A 19,757-nucleotide genomic window follows, 5' to 3' on the forward strand; every position below is an offset into this window, starting at 1 on the left:
CAAAAGCTATCCATTCGAGACCCACAAGCCACCCACCAAACCTCCATCAGTTGAAGGCCCTAAACAAACCACTGAAACCCATCCCTAGTCTACTAGGTATAAACCCATCCCAAAAGCACTGATTGGTGTTTGGAGTTTACATATTGTAAAGTTGTAATTTATAACTATATTTTTGTTTGTTTTAATTCCATGTCAAATTTGATTGTATTTTTCTTCAATCATTTCTCTATATTTTTGTGGGATTTAATGTAAGGATTGAGTATGAGAGTTTGGTGAAGATTTGTGAAGAAAGTGAATTCGCAACTAGCTCGCTAGTGGACAACCCGTGAAACGCCACTTGAGAAGCAAATGTTGGAATTTGAACAATCCAATGACAGGCTAAATTTTGAGAGTCACTTCGCGACTCAAGCCAAGTCGCGAGTGACCCGCGAAACTCACTGCCTGAACTTTTTAATCAGTGTTTTTCTCATTTCTTTACCAACACTACATAAGCCCACATTACCCACAAAATTGTAAGGAGTTTTTCCAAGGAACTTTTGAGAGAGAAAACCCTAACAATGCACTTGAGAGTTAGAGATTGTAAACAACAATCATCTACACCATTTCTCTTAAGTTTTCCTCTACTCCTACCCCTCCAATTACACATCCTTGAGAGGTTCTTAGCTCAAACACTTACCTCACTCAATTAAGTGCTGAGTGAAGTTTTGGTACATGTGGGAAGCATTGGAAGAAGCTATCGATCGGCGAATGCAATTTGGAGCTCATTGCGGGATCTGGATAAATAGTGAAGACATGGCTTGGCGAAGCTCGTTGGTAGCTAGAACTTGGAGGGTTCAAGTACATTGAGTAAATTAGACTTGGAGGGTCTTTTTGATATTCGTGTACTCCAACTTTATTCATTAATAAATCGATTTTGGCTTGGAGGGCCGCGAAGAGGTTTTTTTCAGAGTACTTCAGTTTCCTCTTCGATAACACATTTTGATGTTATATTATATTTGCATCTCTCTTCCCTTACTCTTTAAGTTTTATATTTGTTGTTGCTTGCTCGTGTTTATGGCTTAGAGAGTAGTTCCAATTATTGGGTATCATTCACTCTTGTTCCGCACTTAAATAGGTTAGAGTAAAAGTAATTAAGCCATGTTTTTAAAATTGGGGGTCTAAACAAGCTGTAGTGTTTTAGCTTTCATGTACAAAATACAATCTGGTGCTACGACTCCACATGACGAATCTACTAGGTACTATAGCAAAATATTTATTGATTTGGTAGTGGGTTTGGTTTGGGTTGATTTATGGGTTTGATTTGGATGTGTATTTGATTGATGAGATGTCAACAGTCGTTGCCGCGGACGCCAAAGCTCCTTCGTGAAGTTGCTAAAGATGGGTTTGTATTTTATAATTTGTGAGAATGTTTAGATTTGGTTAAACTCCCCAAATACAGATTCTGGGTTTGGGGAAGAAGAACAATGAATGGTGTTGAGCCAAAAAATATTTGGTAAAATAAATGACAAGGTAAAAATTTTGTTTGGTTAATAACTGCAGATTCTAGGTTTGGGGGAAGAACAATGAAGAACATTTTGTAAGTGGAAAATGAAATTATCTTTAGTTAAAGAAATTGTAAGAAAAATAAAAGAAAAAACAAAGAAAGAAAAAAATTGGTGAAGAAATTTAAAAAAAAAAAAAAAAAATCCTAACGGGGCTTCTTCTTTTTTGCCTTGTAAGCGCTAGATGGCCACTAAAAATTCAGACATATCAGTATTTTATTTAATATTTTAATATTAGACATGCCAACAATACAATTCCTTTGCCACGTATATACTTTCCGTTAGTGAGTTAACGGTAGGGACCAAATTGATTGCAAATTGAAAATAACATGAACCAAATTGACGTCTATCAAAATGTAAGGACCAAATTGACTGTGACCCCAGAATGTAGTAACCAAAATGGTGTTTTTGACATATTATTATTTAGAGCGCAAATGTGCTTTTTGTTTTGTAAAATGGTATTTGATTCCTCTTATTCTCCATCCTAATTATGTCCTGCATTTTTTTTATTTTTTTTTAAAAAAAGACACAACTGGGACATCTTTGTAAAAGTATTTGAGGAGTGTCAAGTGCCTGACATGTATTTGATACGAGTATGACACCTCAAATAATGTATTCATGCCACCTAGCTTTTCTATCATAAAATGGAAAATACATTTTCTAACGAGAGAAATTTTGAAATCATTTAGTGAGCTAATCTAGGATTGGATGTAATCATGAATATATGGGAATTGAAAACAATTTGACAGAAAATTCACTCTTTTTTATCATGAAAAAGTATGTTTGTTTCAAGTGTAACATTTTTTGGAAAATGAATAATTTTTCAAAAATATTTTTCTAAAAAGTTATTTCATTTTCCTATATTGAATAGTGACCTTAAAATGAGTTAGAAAACTATCTTTTTACTTATTATATTTAGCTTAGCATGTGATAGAGTTGTTTTCCAAAAATAAATTAGTTAAAAACAACTCTATCTTATCCTAAGCTAAATAAGGGAAGTCAGAAGTAGTTTTCCTCTAACCTTTTTTTTTACCTAATACTACCAAACACAAGAAAATGCAAATAAAAAACTATCTTTACATAAAGTTTAAAAGAATTCTTTTCTACCATAAAAATTGAAAATAAATTGTACCAAAAAAAAATTAAATACATTTTCTAACAAGAGGAAGTTTAAATTGTTCAACAACTCAACATCATGTAGAATCTGCATAGAAAATGGGCAAATGCCCATTTCAAAAAAAAAAAAAAAAAAAAAAAATCAGCATTTTGCCCAATTTCCCAAACTAATTAGGGAAATACCCTTCTTTTGAAACTTGATTTTCTCAAAATCGAGTTACAAAAATAAAAAAAATTCCGGAGCCCTATAGTAATGTTTTAAGGAGCCTATAGTGACGTTTTAAGGACCTATAGTGACGTTTTGTAACTCGATCTCCATGAAGTCGAGTTACATGCAATTTTTTTTCTTTTTTTTTACCTATAACTCGATTTCAAAGAGCTCGAGTTTTAAAACAACACTATATGTCCTTAAAACGTCATTATAAACTTCTTAAAAACGCCACTATAGGACTTAACTTGATTTTGAGAAAATCGAGTTTCAAAAAAGGGGTATTTCCCTAATTAGTTTGGAAAATTGAGCAAAATACTGTATTGTTTTTTTAAAAAGGGTAAAGGCCAATTTTTTCCTAGAATCTATGGTGTTTTGTGACGGATAGGATCTCACAAGAGCTGGGTTGAAAAGGGGAGTGAGGAACAAATTTTCCCATTCGTCCAAGGAAATTTCTAACACCAAACATAATTCGAATAACCCTTATATGAACTAGAAAAAATTCATAACTATAAAAAGTGAGATAGTAATTTGACCTAAACCTGATTGACTCATCATAAGATATAATTCACTTTAAGATACCCATTCATAATTCTATAAGTCCACTTGGACAAAGTTTCACTTTCTTCCGTTGAAATCCGTTTATCGTGGGCCATTTACCATCATTTGGTCATAAGTCTACCAAATATCCAAGAAACAATTCAAATGCATCAAAACATCGCTTTATTTCCATAAGAGATGAATGCTACAAGACATTACTTTAGTGGAAAAAATTATGTACGTAATAAAATCTCAAAAACGTCTGCTGAACCACGTTCATATTATTTTATTTTAATGTATGGTGGGCTGACCTTATCTTCTTGTAAAAATATTATGAGATTTTGATATAGCCGTAGAATAGCTCTAATTTATTAGGGTCAGTAACCACCAGCAGGTATGGTACAACTGGTAGGTGACTGCTAAGGCTTCACCACATCCGAGGTTCGAGTTCTCATGAGGACTATAATTGCAATTTCTGGAAGTCCCAGAAACCAATAAAGCCTGGGGTGTGTGTGGGTTCGGAGTTTCCGAGCTCCAATTCGAGTTGGTGGTATCCATGGGCTTATCCAATTGTACCGTAGGGTGTGGGACAATGATTGCCACACACAAGTCCCCTCTTTTTTTCCCTCAAAAAAAAATTATGGTTAGTAATTTTATTCTTTTTTTGGGTTAATAACATTTTAGAAGAAGAAGAGTAGGCTGACTTGGCATTATCCTTTATGGAATGTGATAACTTATTAAGCAATCTGTCACTCTATGTTGTATGAAATTATTGAATGTAATCAGTATATTATATATTTCATTACACATAAATGTGAACCCTATATGTAAGTGTTGCACATAGAATCCACATTTATGTGAGAGAAATGTCTAATACACCAATTGTACATAGTAATTTTGTAAGATTGAATTTATTCAATCATATGTTGGTTTTATTCCATGCCAAATTTGTTTATAATTAAGCAATTAGATACCCTGTATTTAAGTGGGAATTATGTAAGGGTAGTGTGTGAAAGAGTGTGAAAAAATCTCAAGAAGTATACAATTCAAGGGAGTCTCGTGACTGGATCTTGCGACTGGCAAGTCGCCAGAATGGCACACGTGTGAAGCATGCAAGGGGAACTAAAGGGTCACACCAGCTATAGCACTACAGGACAAAACTTCCAATCTGGCCAGGCAATTAGTTCACGACTCAAACTTGCGACTCGTTCCAGTCGCGAGGTCAAGTTGCCAGAATGCCCTATTTAATTGAAACCTGACCTTTCGCATTTCTCATACACCCTACTATAAATACCCTTATACCCACGAAATATAGAGAGCTTCCAGAGAAAATTTTGAAAGAGAAACCCTAGAGAAAAACAAGATTGGCTCAACCACAATCTTTATCCTTTGATTCTCCAAATTCCTCTACTCTCACCCTCTCTATTGACATATCCTTAAGAGGTAAATTAGCCAAATCCTTATCTCACCATACTCATATCAGTGAAGAGGTATTTTGGTGCTTGGGAAGCAGTTCAGAAAGGACCAATTTATTTTGCTTGATGCAATGGGCGATTACGGGATCCGATAAGCTAGAGAAGACAAGGTTCGGCGTAACCCTGTTGGAGCAAGAAGCTTGGAGGGCTTAGGTGCACTGGGTAGATTAGACTTGGAGGTTCTTTTGCTATTCATATATCCCAACTTCATTTTCTAGTGGATTATTGACCGCTTGGAAGATGGCAGAGAAATTTTTCACTGAGTACTTCGATTTCCTCTTCGATAACACATCGCCGTGTTATCTTTGTATTTGCATCTTTCTTCCCTTTCTTTTTACCTTTTAATTACTACTGATTGTAATTAATTATGGTTTAGAATGTGTTACCAATTTGGTTATAGCTTATATATCATATTCCGCACATATATTATTTGATTATAAGCTTGTATTGGTATTTTTTGTATTTGGGAGTCTGAATGTTCATAGGTGTTTTACACACTATTTGAACTTTCAATTAGTATTAGAGCAAGTACACTTGTTGTGGTTTAAATACCTAAGTGTAATCCTTGACCCCTTATGTTATTTGCCATGGATAGTGCTTTGTATGCTTCTATGCATGTTTTGGATGTTGTTGAATGTAACATGCCATGTATTTGTGAAAATGCCTCTATGAGTGATAATCCTCATAATTGTGATGCTATGTTTCATGAATCCTTGGGTGTTGTTGATATTCCTAATATTAAAATATTAAAGAAAAAGGCTAAGAAGTTTCATAAAGATTTGAGCAAGTTATTTTGTGAAAATGATGATTTGATTGCTAAGCTCAATGAATCCAACAAATTGGTTGAAAAATATAAAAAACTACTGAAAATTCTCTTGAAAAACTGAAAGAGTTTGAATGTTTGAATATGGACTTGGATGCTAAATTTGTTTTGTTTAACAAACTTGTTGATAAGCTAAAATGTGAAAATGAATCTCTTAAGATGCATGTCAAGTGTTTGAATGCTAAACCTATTGCTAGATGGGATGAAAATATTTGTTGCAATCATATTGTGGTACCAGATTTTGTGTCTATTGTGTGTTTTACCTCAAAGGACAAATCGGTATACATTCCTCCACATAAAAGAAATCAAACGGTGGAGAGAAAAGCTCTTAAGTCAAAGCCTCCGTTTAGGTCTCAACCTAAGGTTTTGGATAGATCTAAGTTTGTTACAACTTGTCACCATTGTGGTTTGATTGGTCATATAAGACCTCAATGTCATAAGTTGAAGAAAGAACAAAACAATGTTGCCAGATTCTTTCCCAAAAAGTCTAGTGGACCTAAACACATTGTTTGTCACTATTATGGTTCTTTTGGTCATCTAAGACCTCATTACTCTAAGTTTCATACTTTCAAAAGAATCAAAAGAAAAGATAAACTTGAGCTTCTCGGAGGTTGTGCTAAAAATGGTAAACTGGATTTGAGTGAAAATAGCATGTTATTAAAGAAAGTGTTTAATGCTCTTAACTCCTTGTCTATGTGCATCTCTAGTTCTCATTTTTCCAACCCTCGTCTCACTTCTCATGAGACACTCATTCCAAACAATTGTTCTGTTTGGATGAGGAAGGATTCCTATGGTTGAGCCTTTACTCTTTTGATCCTTGATCTAATTCTTTCGATCTTTGTAGGACCCTTCATGCATTGAATGTCATATCTTCATGCATTTTGTGTATCTTGCATTTCTTTGTATGCATTATTTTTGTTTTGATCTTACTTTTATGTTTTAGTTTTGTGTGAGGAAAAAATCCAAAACCACATAAAAAGTGAAAAATTCAAAATGTTTGGTCGTATTTGTTTAAGCACATATTTAATGTGTGTTTAGCCTAATACCTTCATACAAATGGCTTTGTGCATTTATGAGCTTAACTTGTTATGTGTGCACATCTATCTTTGTGGGAAAAATCTTGACATCTATGTGTGATTGTTGTAAATCGATTTTCAAGCTTGTCATATATGATTAGTTAATAGTCATGTTGGTTTTGATACATGCGTAGACTTGTGTCTATATCTCTTCCCACTCTTTTTTATTTTTTCTTTTTTTCTTAAAGAGCTCAACAAATGTTAAATCTCAAAAAGAGATAATGAACTACAAAAGTCATCGCACATACTAGTATTCAATTAGGAAAAAGGGAAAGTGACTTGTAATGAAAATGTATGATGCCCAAAAAACCAAAGGCTTGCTCATCAAATTGAAATATCAAAAATTTCAAACATCGATCTCAAAATGAGATATATTGATTCAAAATAATCAAATGTTATGATGTATATAAAGCCAAATGAAAAGTTTCAAAGTTTATGTTATCAAGTTTTGTGGGAGGTCATGTTGGGAAATTTAGACCCCGGTTGATAGAATTAACAAGTTTTAAATCCAAGTTGTTAATTAGATTTATTATCAATAAAACTTGTTAAAACAAACAAACATCAATATCATGTCAAAATCATGCAGCGGAAAAATAAATAAGACAAGATATGATGACCCAGGAAAACCAATGAAACAAACTAGTTTCACAGTAAAAAAAACCTGAAGGGAAACTTTCCCGAAAAGCAATCCACTATAGTAAAGAGAAGTTTCAAATCTAGTACAAAATTTTTGTCCCTAAACTCTATAATCCCCATAGATAAACTCACAGCAAAAACCTTCACCGCTTCAAAACTTCTGCACTCTTCAATATATAAACGCCACCATTTTGATGCACGAATCTCAGTACGTGACTAACCAATTGCGCGGATCCCAGTATGCGAATTAATCACAAACTAAAAGAAGATGTTGGCTGCAAACTTCTTCACTTCATCAACAATGAAGATCAAGAAGCACTTGGTTACAAAACTCTAAGGCGCAAAGACGCAGTAACTTCTTTCAGAGAGAATAAGGCATCGTCACCTTTTGCATATGTTCTCCTTGTATTCTCTCATGTGACGGCCTCTAAAATAAGTCTTATATAAGTCTAGGGTTCTAAGAAAAGAAACCCTACACATACATGTCAGCATGGGCCGAAATTCAGATCTGAAAATCTGAATTCCCGTAACCTTGATAGATCGAGAGGTGTCGAGGAGGTATCGAGCTTTAAACTTCGACAGATACAGCTATCGAGGAGCTATCGAAAAGATAGGAGATTTCTCGATCGATCCACCTAGCTATCAAGAGGTGTCGAGATTACGATAACAATCAACTGAAGAGCTCGACAGATAGCCTAGCTGTCAAGAGGTGTCGAACAGCTATCAAGTTTTAAAAAATCAGCACTTGTTCACTTGTTTCTTGGACAAATTTGCATGATTTCAATACTAGACTTGAACTCTTGTTCTTTGAAATATTAAATACATCCTAGATCTACCCAAGTACAAGTAAAGTGCATTTTTTCAAAGGATTAGCCAATTACACAAAATATGTCCTTAACAAGTCATATATGCATATTTTTATAATTGAGATTAGTCACTTTTCCTCGTGCTAATTGTGTATGTCTTGGTTGGATTGATCATTGAAACTTCACATTAGACTAAGGACTATCTCATCTTTGATATCCACACACAACACATATATCTATGTTCAATGAATGTCTTATTCATTTATGTGATTGTATTTGATTAAATGTGTTGCACATACTCAATTATATGTTGATCAAATACAAAAAAATTTTTGAGTGTTTTAATTGATTTTGGAAAGTGTTTTTGCTTGGAAAATTTTCAAAAACTATGCAACTTCGTTTTGGCAACTCACTCTCGTGAGTCAATCCAATCATGTGCCCTCAGTCGCGAGCTTACTCAGAAGCTTTTGCCACTCTCTAGTGAGTCAGGCCCCCAGTCACGAAAAAGACTTAAAAAAATTTTCAAAAATCTAGGTTTTTAGGTTTTTCGTAACTCAGTTTGGCGACTAGTTCGCAAGTGGAAGCTCCAGTTATGAGTTTTACTCAGAATGTTTAGCGACTCCCGTCGCGACTCACTCACGAGTGGACCTTCTAATCACAAAATATGCGTGTTTTGCACAATGCGGGTTATTTTTAGGGCAGTTTTCAAAAACTTTTCAGTTTTCCCTCACATATTGTGACTGTTCATTGTCTCCCACTTTCAAAATCACTGTGTTCACACACAATACCTCCATATTCTCCCTCATTTCTTCACCAATCTTCAAGAAAATGTATGGGTTCTGTTTCTTTCTCAATGTATTTCACATTTATTGCCTTAGATCTCTTGGATTGTGTGTCTTTAATAATATCTGCATATATGATGTTTGAATGTGGTTTTCTGACATTTTGTTGAGATTGTTTTGTGGGTTTTGTTGGTTATGTGCTGTTTTTACACTTTGCCCTAGGGTGCACATGGTCTCATTTGTTGCACACACACACTCTTTAACATGACTGTGACCTCAATGTCATGATTTTACGGTTTTATCCAAAAATTCTGATCTAGGACTAACTTTTTGCTAATAATATTTGTGTCATGTGTGGTTTCTCTTGCTCTTTGATGTTACATGATATAGCTTGGAAATGTCTCCGTTCAAGAGATCGACCGTGAAAGGTGGTAGTAGCAAAGGAAAAGAACCAGTAATTGATGTTGATAACCTCTCCCCAAGGTCAGAGAGGACTCAATCACCGACAGGAGTTTTTGGTCTTGACAAGTTTCAATCCTATGCTGCATTTTAGAAATATGAGAACGACTTTAAAGACAGTCCATTGTTAACGAAAAGGGTTGTTGACCAAGCATCTCTTCTTGATACAAAGATTCCCAAATGGTTTGTCACCAAGGATTGGAACTATATTCTCTCCAACCTTGATGATGCATACGAGGACATGATGAAAGAGTTCTATGCTAATGCCATTTCTAAAGGGGATGATCTCAAATGTTGGGTTAGAGAAGAGAGCTTCTCAGTGACACCCGTTTATATGGTAAAGATCCTACACATAAACCGGCCAATGTTTCCAAAACAACTGGTGTATGATGACTTGAATTTGGATGAGGATTTACTTCGCGACTCTCTTGGAGATAACTTGGAATTCTCTCCCAGTGGAAAATCAATCAGTGTTTCCTCACTATCTACAGAATTGAGGGTGCTTACAATAATCATATTCCACAATCTCTATCCTCTCTCAAGCACCGAATACATGAATCTCGGTAAAGCTTTGTTTCTTCATGATCTGATCACTAATGAAGAGATCGATATTTGTGCTCATATCTTCCATATTTTGAGCAAAAATGCTAAGAGAACAGCCTCACGGAACTGCGTCCCTTTCTGCTGCATTATTTCAAAGATTTTGAAACTCAAAGGCATTCATCCATCGAAAGATGAGTCTCGCTACCCAAAGCCAAGTCCAATCACCATTCGTACGCTCAATGCTAGCATTGGTCATAGTCGAAAGGGAATCAAGACAAAAAGCCTAGCTTCTTTGGGTGGTTCACACTCTAGATCATACTCTTCTGATGAGAAGTTAGAAAACATTATGGCATCTGTCCACAACATAAACACTAAGATGTCCGAACTTGCCTCTCTCCTACACCATCACAACATCCGTTATGATACGAAGCTCACTTCTCTCCAAACTCAATTGGACCAAATTCAAAGAAAGCTAGAAAAAAATGAGGACTAGCTATTCTATGACAAAAAGGGGGATATGGTGCTGATAGGGGGGTATAATGATAAGGGGAGAAAAAGCTTGATCAAAGAGGGAGTATTAAAGTTGAAGAGCAAAAGAAAGAAAAGGCCTATGCTTAATATTTTGCATATATTTTGTTTCATATTATCATATATCAGAGTTTATGTTGTGTACTTGAACTATATTATATTTGTACCTTTGCTTTGTAGCTTAGTACTTTCAATTAATGTTATGCATTTTCTTTAGTCATCACTCTTATGCCCTTGTTGAATTTTATATCCTTGATGCAATTACTTTGTGTTTTTGTATTGGTTGAGTGTTGGACATGCAAATGATACTTTGCATTGAGCTTATTAGCTTGCATGTTCAGATACTCATTCCTTGTGTGAATGATCACTGTGATCACTATTTATAGTGATTGTTCTTGTTTGGTCAAGCCATGCTTTATTGCTTTAATCTATTCTACTTGATCGCATTGTGCTTGCTCCATATGCATTTCAAGATTCCCACTTACAATGATCCTCTTGCGCTATTGTTTTCAGGAAATACTTGTTCGTATGGTTCAAGAGCATCACAGTTTCTAGAATTAGGATGTGATTGAGTTTTGGCAACTGTTCCCAACTCACATATTTAGTCTAAAGTTTGTTTTAGGGTTTTGTCACGGAATAGCCAAAGGGGGGAGATTGTAAGGTTGAATTTATTCAATCATGTGTTGGCTTTATTTCATACCAAATTTGCTTGTAATTTAGCAATTAGATACCCTGTATTTAGGTGGGAATTATGTAAGGGTAGTGTGTGAGAGAGTGTGAAGAAATCTCAAGAAGTGTGCAATTCAAGGAAGTCTCACGACTAGATCTCACGACTGGTAAGTCGCTAGAATGGCACATGTGTGAAGCATGTAGGGGGAGCTAAAAGGTCACACTAGCTGTAGCATTACAAGACAAAACTTCCAGTCTAGCTAGGCAGTTAGCTCGCGACTCAAACTCGTGTCTCGTTCCAGTCGCGAGGTCAAGTCGCCAGAATGCCCTGTTTGATTGAAACCTGACCTTTCGCATTTCTCATACACCCTACTATAAATACCCTTATACCCATGAAATGTAGAGAGTTTTTAGAGAGAATTTTGAGAGAGAAACTCTAGAGAAAAACAAGATTGACTCATCCACAGTTTTTATCATTTGATTCTCCAAATTCATCTATTCTCACCCTTTCCATTGACATATCCTTGAGAGATACATTAGCCAAATCCTTATCTCATCATACTCATATCAGTGAAGAGGTATTTTAGTGCTTGGGAAGCAGTTTAGAAGGGATCAATTCATTTTGGTTGATGCAATGGGCGATTGCGGGATCCGATAAGCTAAAGAAGATAAGGTTCAGCGTAACCCTGATGGAGCAAGAAGCTTAGAGTGCTTAAATACACTGGGTAGATTAGGCTTGGAGGGTCTTCTGCTATTTATATATCCCAACTTCATTCTCTAGTGGATTATTGACCACTTGGAGGGCAGCAGAGAGGTTTTTCGCCGAGTACTTCGATTTCCTCTTCAATTACACATCGCCGTGTTATCTTTGTGTTTGCATCTTTCTTTCCTTTCTTTTTACCTTTTAATTACTACTGTGATTGTGACTAATTATAATTTAGAGTGTGTTACTAATTTAGTTATAGCTTATATTTCATATTCCGCACATATATTGTTTGATTATAAGCTTGTGTTGGTATTTTTGTATTTGGGGTCTAAACGTTCATAGGTGTTTTACACACTATTTGAACTTTCAATTAGTATCAAAGTCGGTACACTTGTTGTGGTTTAAATACCTAAGTATGATCCTTGACCCCTTGTATTATTTGCCATGAATAGTGCTTTGTATGCTTCTATGCATGTTTTGGATGTTGATGAATGTAACATGCCACGTGTTTGTGAAATTGCCTCTATGAGTGATAATCCTCATGATTGTGATGCTATGTTACATGAATCCTTGGGTGTTGTTGATATTCCTAATATTAAACTCTTGAAAAATAAGGCTAAGAAGTTTCATAAGGATTTAAGCAAGTTATTTTGTGAAAATGATGATTTGATTGCTAAGCTCAATGAATCCAACAAATTGGTTGAGAAATATAAGAAACTTGCTGAAAATTCTCTTGAAAAGCTACAAGAGTTTAAATGTTTGAATATAGACTTGGATGCTAAACTTGTTTTGTCTAACAAACTTGTTGATGAGCTAAAATGTGAAAATGAATCTCTTAAGATGCATGCCAAGTGTTTGATTGTTAAACCTATTGCTAAAAGGGATGAAAATATTTGTTGCAGTCATGTTGTGGTACCTAATTTTGTGTCTATTGTGTGTTCTACCTCAAAGGACAAATCGGTGTAAATTGCTCCACATAAAAGAAATCAAAAAGTGAAGAGAAAGGCTCTTAAGTCAAAGCCTCCATTTAGATGGAGTATGTGCTGTACTTTTGTGTTACAACTCTACTCTCTCTCCCTTGTGTGCGTGTGTTTGCTTGTTTATAGGAAAATTTTGAATAAAAATAACAAGAAATGCTCATAAGATTTTCAAGTGAGAGATTGTTTCTTTAAAGTCCCTTAAAAGCTTTATACCCATGAAGCTTTGCCTGTAGCTCCAAGTCAAAATCTGATTAGTTTTCAGCTTCTTTCTTTTTCCAATTGTGTATTTATTTATTTTTTCTCTCTGCCACTCTTTACGATAGCTTCAAGCCTTGGGTCATCCACATCCGAATCGGTTGTCTATCAATATTTGAAGATGCAAAAATTGTACATGGATAACAGGCAACCCAGATGAGTGTTCCTTAACCTGAACCAAGTCAAATAGTGACATATTTGCTGAACTTATAGCCATCGAGCAAGATACATATCCTAGGCTAGCCAAAGGAAGAGCATTGATTCTTATTTTTAACATGAAAAGCAAGTGTTTTCATTTTTAACTAGGGCTATTTTCGACTTAATGTGTGGCATGTGGCCAAAGGCCTTGTAACTGAATTGGCACCTCCTCATGTACAAAGTGCTTGGTGGTCTAGAGAGGAAAGGGTTCGAGCTGCAGGATTAGCAGCATATTGTAATTATTTCTCAAAAAAAAAATAATGTGTGGCATGTGCATTTTCATTATATAATTAATCCTAAATCTATTAATAAGAACCATGGTGTTTTTTTTTTTTTTTTTTGCACGGAAGCTTTTATGTCATGGTACTAATTTATTAACTTCATAAGAAATACATATATAAATAAATAATAAAAAATCCAAGATTTTTATAAGTTATTTGGCACCTCTTCATGCATGAAGCACTTAAGGTCTAGGGAGAAAAGGATTTGAGTTGTGCGATTAACAACATAGCGTAAATTTGTGACACACAGATATATATATATATATATATATATATATATATAGGTCAAGTTCAAGTTACATCAAGTATAACTTTAAGTAATGTTACACCGCTCAATACTTTTTAATTGTATGCGAATTTTAACAAATCCACTGTTAGAAAAAATAAATAAATAAAAATTTACGTAAATCCTAAAAATTAGGACACTATTTTTATCTCATTTTTAAATAACACGCCACTAAACCCAAAATAAATAATAAATAAAAAAGAGTCTTGTCGCTAGTGGCAGAGTTAGGATTTTAGTTTAGGAGGGCAAGATCAAAAGACAATAATAATAATAATAATAATAATAAACCTAAAATTATTAATTGATATCAATAATAAAATTATAAACAAACAATAATTGTCATACAAAGCCTATTAAAATTAAACACTTGTAAAATAAATAAACAATTGTAAAACATCTAATTCATAGTTATTGATGATCAATCATCAAAGTAAGAGATTAATCTATATGCATAAAGTATAGAGATCTAATTTGATTCCTCAAAATAAATTGAGAAAATAAATTTCAACTTTTCTCTATTCTTTTAATTATTTAAAATTTTGAATTTATGGTAGAAACTCAAATTTTGAAACTATGAAAATGCAAGAGGTGAAAGAGAAAAAATAATGGACATTTTAATGTTTTAGTACCATAAAAGACGTGTAATTAGAGCTCCACGGGCTGAACTTCAAATGAAAAAAAGGAAATATAGTTAAGTGAAAAAAGAAAAAGATAAAAAGAGTTAATATTGGTCAAAAGTGTAAACAGCTTTAACAAGTTTAGTTTGGTGGCATTTATTTTGTGTCAAATTGTTTAAAGTGGGAGGAGACGTTTTAGTAACACCACAAAATATCACGATATTTTTACAATAAATTGACGTGTTAGTATACCATTAGTCAGAATAAAATAAAATAAATTATTCTAAGATTCATCTCAACTTAAAATAAGAGTATTGTGAAAATATTGTGAGATTTTATTCAATCTCTAGACTTTCTCAATTTAAAGATTTGTTATTTTATTATTTATTTCATGTGACATACAGTTTGTTTAGAGAAACTATTTCTTTGTTTTTCTATTCTACGTTAGGAGCTAACTCAACTTTATATAAGTATATACAATGGACTTCTTTGGAGGAGTCAAGAGGGACAGTGCTCCCCCTCCCCCTCCCCCTCGTCGCACATGCAAAGCATGTGTGATGAGGTCTGTGTGTGTATATATATATCATTTGAAACTTTACATACATAATATGCTATCTAACAATTTAAATAAATTAACAGATATTGTAACTGTCTAAACCGTTCCAAAAAACAAAAACAAAAACAAAAAAAAACAAAAAAGAAGTAACTATCTAAATCATGCATGCTTAATATATATGAAACTTATAATTATTTGGAGGCTGAAAGATGTTAGTACGACTTATATTTATTCATCCTTAAAAATATATATTTATGCAATTTCATTGTGTAACATAAAATATATGGCAATTCCATAATGGAAAAATGACGCAATAATTCCATATAAGAGTATTGTGGTGAGCATAAAAGATAATTAAAAAAGTCAATTCATAATCATTTTTTTTTAAAAGAAAATTCAATTCATAATCTATAACGACAATTCAGAATTTGTTTATTCAAAAAACTAACATACGAATTTATAAGATGGAAAAACACTAGATATAGAGGCATTTCAATTTCCATCTTAGAGCTTGGTGCAATCCGTTGGCTTAAAGGACACAGATTTCTTCACAACGTCATAGCCTACCAAAAGATTTGATTGGGCCAAGTTACCGAAAATGCCGATTGAATCTACAGGAACGAAAGCCAAGCACACAACTTGCTTATCTACCCTAACCAAGGTAGTTCTAGAACTCAGATTCACGTCTGCACCGGTGAAATGCGCTGTGATACTTGGACCACTAAATTCATCTGATGAGGACTTGTAGCAGAGACTTAGAGATCCATTCGGGTCATCTGTAGTTGGTAAATTAATTTTATCTTTTACTGCAGATTCAAATTTGGGGTACAAGTTCGATGGCAACATTGTCAATGTTGTGCCTGAATCAATGATAATATTGCCTTCTGAATTTCCAGATTCAGAAGGATTGATCAAGTCGATTCTTTTCCTGCCAACACTAATTGCTTCGAGTGTTAGGTAGTAGAAGGTTGTATATTCTCCGGAGACTAAGGGAGTAGACACGACTCCAGAACCGGATACGACTGCATTACTTCCAAAATTCAATTTGCTTGTGGTTTTACCTTGGGAAGTTAATGGAATCAAGCAGTAGGAGAATTTTCCATCAATAGAAGAACCTAGTTGGGAAGTAAGAGAAATCGCGCCACGACCAAGGCCAACAATGCCGGAACCTTGTGCTTCAAAGGTTCCAATGTTATCGTGTCCACACCCTAGGATAGTTTTAGGGAGAGGCACAGGGCGGCTTTTAGTTGATCCCAGAGTGAGAGTGTCGGTAGCAAGATCACCGTTTGAAAAAGATTGATCGCCATAAGCCACGGAATATAGGCAACTTGAACCAGCGTAGCCTGAGCATGAGCTTCCTGCTAGAGACCGACATAGGGATGAATCGCATGCAACTCTTTCGTATGTTCTTGACCTTTTTGGATCAAAAATTGGCGCTGTTTGATTGTAGCAGTCATTGCAAGGCTTGCACTGTAGCCAAGTCAAATCACTACCAGTATCAGCAATGCCTAGGATTTCAACCGGTGGTGTACCGACAGAGTATTTCATAAGGTATTCACCTCCATTTGAGATTATATCTGCTTGAGCTACATTGGTAGAGAATGAGGAAGTTGGCTTAAAATGATTGACACGGCTAATGGAACGACGCAAAGCCTTGGCTATGTGCTGTGAAGGAGTTTCTGAAGGGTCATAGAAGGGAGAGTTTGGAGAGTCACGGTGGATTAGATCCACGCTAAAGCCTCCATTGGAAGCCTCGGTGAGAGAGAAGCTACAGATAAAGACAATGGAGAATGCGGTTGCCAATGCAGCAAAGGAGAGAAGTGAGTGAAAAGATGCCATGACAGGTTGTGATGATGAGAATGTGAAAGATTTGATTGTATATATAGCAATCTACATTGACGGAGAATAGAGAGAGTTTAATACGAAATCAAGGAATGAGAAAGTCAACGACAATGATACGCTATTTGTTTTTTCCATTCTTGTGTTGATTTTCTTTGACTTTTGTAGAATTGTTATGGAAGATCTGATAACTTTGTCCAAAATAAAGAATGATTTTACATGCATTTTATAGAATTACAAGAATCAATTATTCCATATAAGGCTGGGGAGAAGATGAAAATATGGTGATCATACGAAAGACAAATTCAAACATTTATTACACATAAAGGATGATTATCTTGAATTTGATCATTTTTCTTTTTTGAGAATCAACCTGGTACTGGATTTAACTATGAAATATATGGAAAATTGAAAATAATTTAACAGCATATTCACTCTTTTCTACAATAAAATGGAAAATACTTTCTTTATTTTTTTTTTGAGAAAGAGGAAAATATATTTTCTAACAAGAGAAATCTCGAAATTTTTCAATAGACCAATCTAGGATTGAATGTCTATGAAATATCTGGGAAATTGAAAATAATTTGACAGAAAATTCACTATTAAACAATGCACTGTTTGTTTTTACATTGATTATCAATTTTTAGGAAATACTTTTTTGAAAATTATATCATTTTCCTAAGTTTAGTAGCATCCTTAAAATGAATTGAAAAACTATATTTTGACTTCCCTTATTTATCTTAGGGTGAGATAAAGTTGTTTTCTAGAAAATTTTAACAGAAATCAATTCTACCTCAAGCTAAGCTAAATAAGGGAAATCAAGAGATAGTTTACTTTGAAGTTTGAACCCTTTTTTTTTTGGAAAAAAAAAAAATTTATTTTCACATAAGGTTTTCTTACAATATAAACTTTGAAAAGATTAAATTCTATAAGTATGTGGAGCAAAACCTAAAACTTACCCCTCCAATCTCAACATACCACATCATCATATTACAAATTAAAGTATAGGCACAACTCCACTTAATCAATTCTAATGCTCATTTGAAAATCAAACTTAAATGTGAGTTTATTGATATGTTATTATGTGTGGTAGGATTTATTAAATTTTAAATAAAAAATTTATATGGCAATCTCTTATTAGATCGTATAAAACATGAGTTTTACACCCCTTCCTTACCAAATTCGGACTCAACTTTGAAATCTTTCAACGAGCTAATCTGGGATGAAATTAATTCTATAAGGACTTGGTGTAAATCCTTTGGTTTGCACCCTCCAATAAGAACATGTTACATCACCATATTACTAAAACGTAAATATATCTTATCACACACAATAACATATCAAAAAACACCATATTTCAGGTTTAATGTTAAAGGCTAATATAGTGCTATTTGGTGTAATAGGATATATTGAGTATTAAGTAAAAGATATATGTGGCAATCTCATATTGAATAGTGTAAAATATGGGTTTTACACCTTATCTTTACTAAATTTGGATTCATCTTGGATTGGATATAATTATGAAATATATGGGAAATTGAAACTAATATAACAACATTCCTTAATCTGGGTTTGGCTTACCTCTAGTACTTTTTTAACTGGAATCTCATTTTATTTTAATGAGAAACAGTCATATCATCAACTAACTAAACAAAATATGGAGATTAAAGCTTACTACCCCTTGCTATTGTGTTTTTTTTTTTTTTTTTTTTTTTTTTTTTTTTTTAAGTATTGAAGGTAAGCCAAGTCTCCTTAATCTGTACCAGGTCAAATAGTTGACATATTTGCTGAATTTATAGCTATCAAGGAAGATGCAGATCCTTCGCTAGCCTAAGGAAGAAGTGTTTTCATTTTCAGCTAGGGCTATTCACGACTTAATGTGCTGCATGTGCATTTTCATTATGTAATTTAAAATCTGTTTAGAACCCGAGTGTTTTTCCCACGGTATCTTTTATGTCATGACACTAATTTATTAACTTCATAGGATATAAAAATAAAAAATCCAAGAGCCACGGTATCTTTTACGCTCCGTTTGTTTCGAAATGAAATATGTTACATATTTTACAATGTTTATTTTGATGTAAAATTTGGTCAACTATAAAATGTTTGGATCAGTAAAATATGTAAATGTATATTGTTTGTTACTTTAGACTACTAAGAAGAATATGAGACGAAGAAAGAGGAAATAAAGGGTAAAAATGTCAACAAGATATAAGATCTATTAATCTGAACATAATTTTAACAATTTCATTTAGTCCAAAGTTTTGGGGTGTAAATGTAGCAAATGAAACTTTTGTGGACTAAATTGTGATAAGGCCAAATGACAAGGATAAATTGTAATTTACCCCCAAAAAAATGTTCTAAGGTTACCAACAAATATAATGTAGTTATTGTCATATGTGAATGTGATATTGTTACTATCCAAAACTAGCATGTAATCCATGCATATGCATGGATGTATTTAAAATTAAACACAATTTTTATCATAAAAATATAAATAATTAGTCAAATTATTAACAAACAAATAGCATGTAACACATGCATATACATGGATGTATTTAAAATTAAACACAATTTTAATCATAAAAATATAAATAATTAGTCAATTTTTTTTTTAAAAGTAAACATAATTAGTCACATGTTACAATTCTTACATAATTTTAATACTACTTATGATCATTTTTTTCTAATTTTTAATAAGATAAAACATTTGATGATCTTTGTTCTATTTGATTTCTATTGAATATATGTGATTGGTTTTTTTTTTTTTATTAGTTTATTAATATTAGATTCTTAGTATTTTGCACTCATTAACTCACTTGGCACAAAAATTTTTA

The 19,757-nt window shown here is 33.6% G+C and overlaps 1 protein-coding gene across 1 annotated transcript; it reads right to left on the reverse strand.

The window, feature by feature from the left end:
* Positions 1-15,585: 15,585 nt before the first annotated feature.
* On the reverse strand, positions 15,586-16,920 carry LOC115985436 (aspartic proteinase CDR1-like). Its single transcript, XM_031108373.1, has one exon. The coding sequence runs from the start codon at positions 16,918-16,920 to the stop codon at positions 15,586-15,588; it is 1,335 nt and encodes a 444-aa protein (XP_030964233.1).
* Between the last annotated feature and the right edge of the window lie 2,837 nt (positions 16,921-19,757).

Source organism: Quercus lobata, chromosome 4, assembly GCF_001633185.2.
Source record: "Quercus lobata isolate SW786 chromosome 4, ValleyOak3.0 Primary Assembly, whole genome shotgun sequence".
Taxonomy (NCBI): domain Eukaryota; kingdom Viridiplantae; phylum Streptophyta; class Magnoliopsida; order Fagales; family Fagaceae; genus Quercus; species Quercus lobata.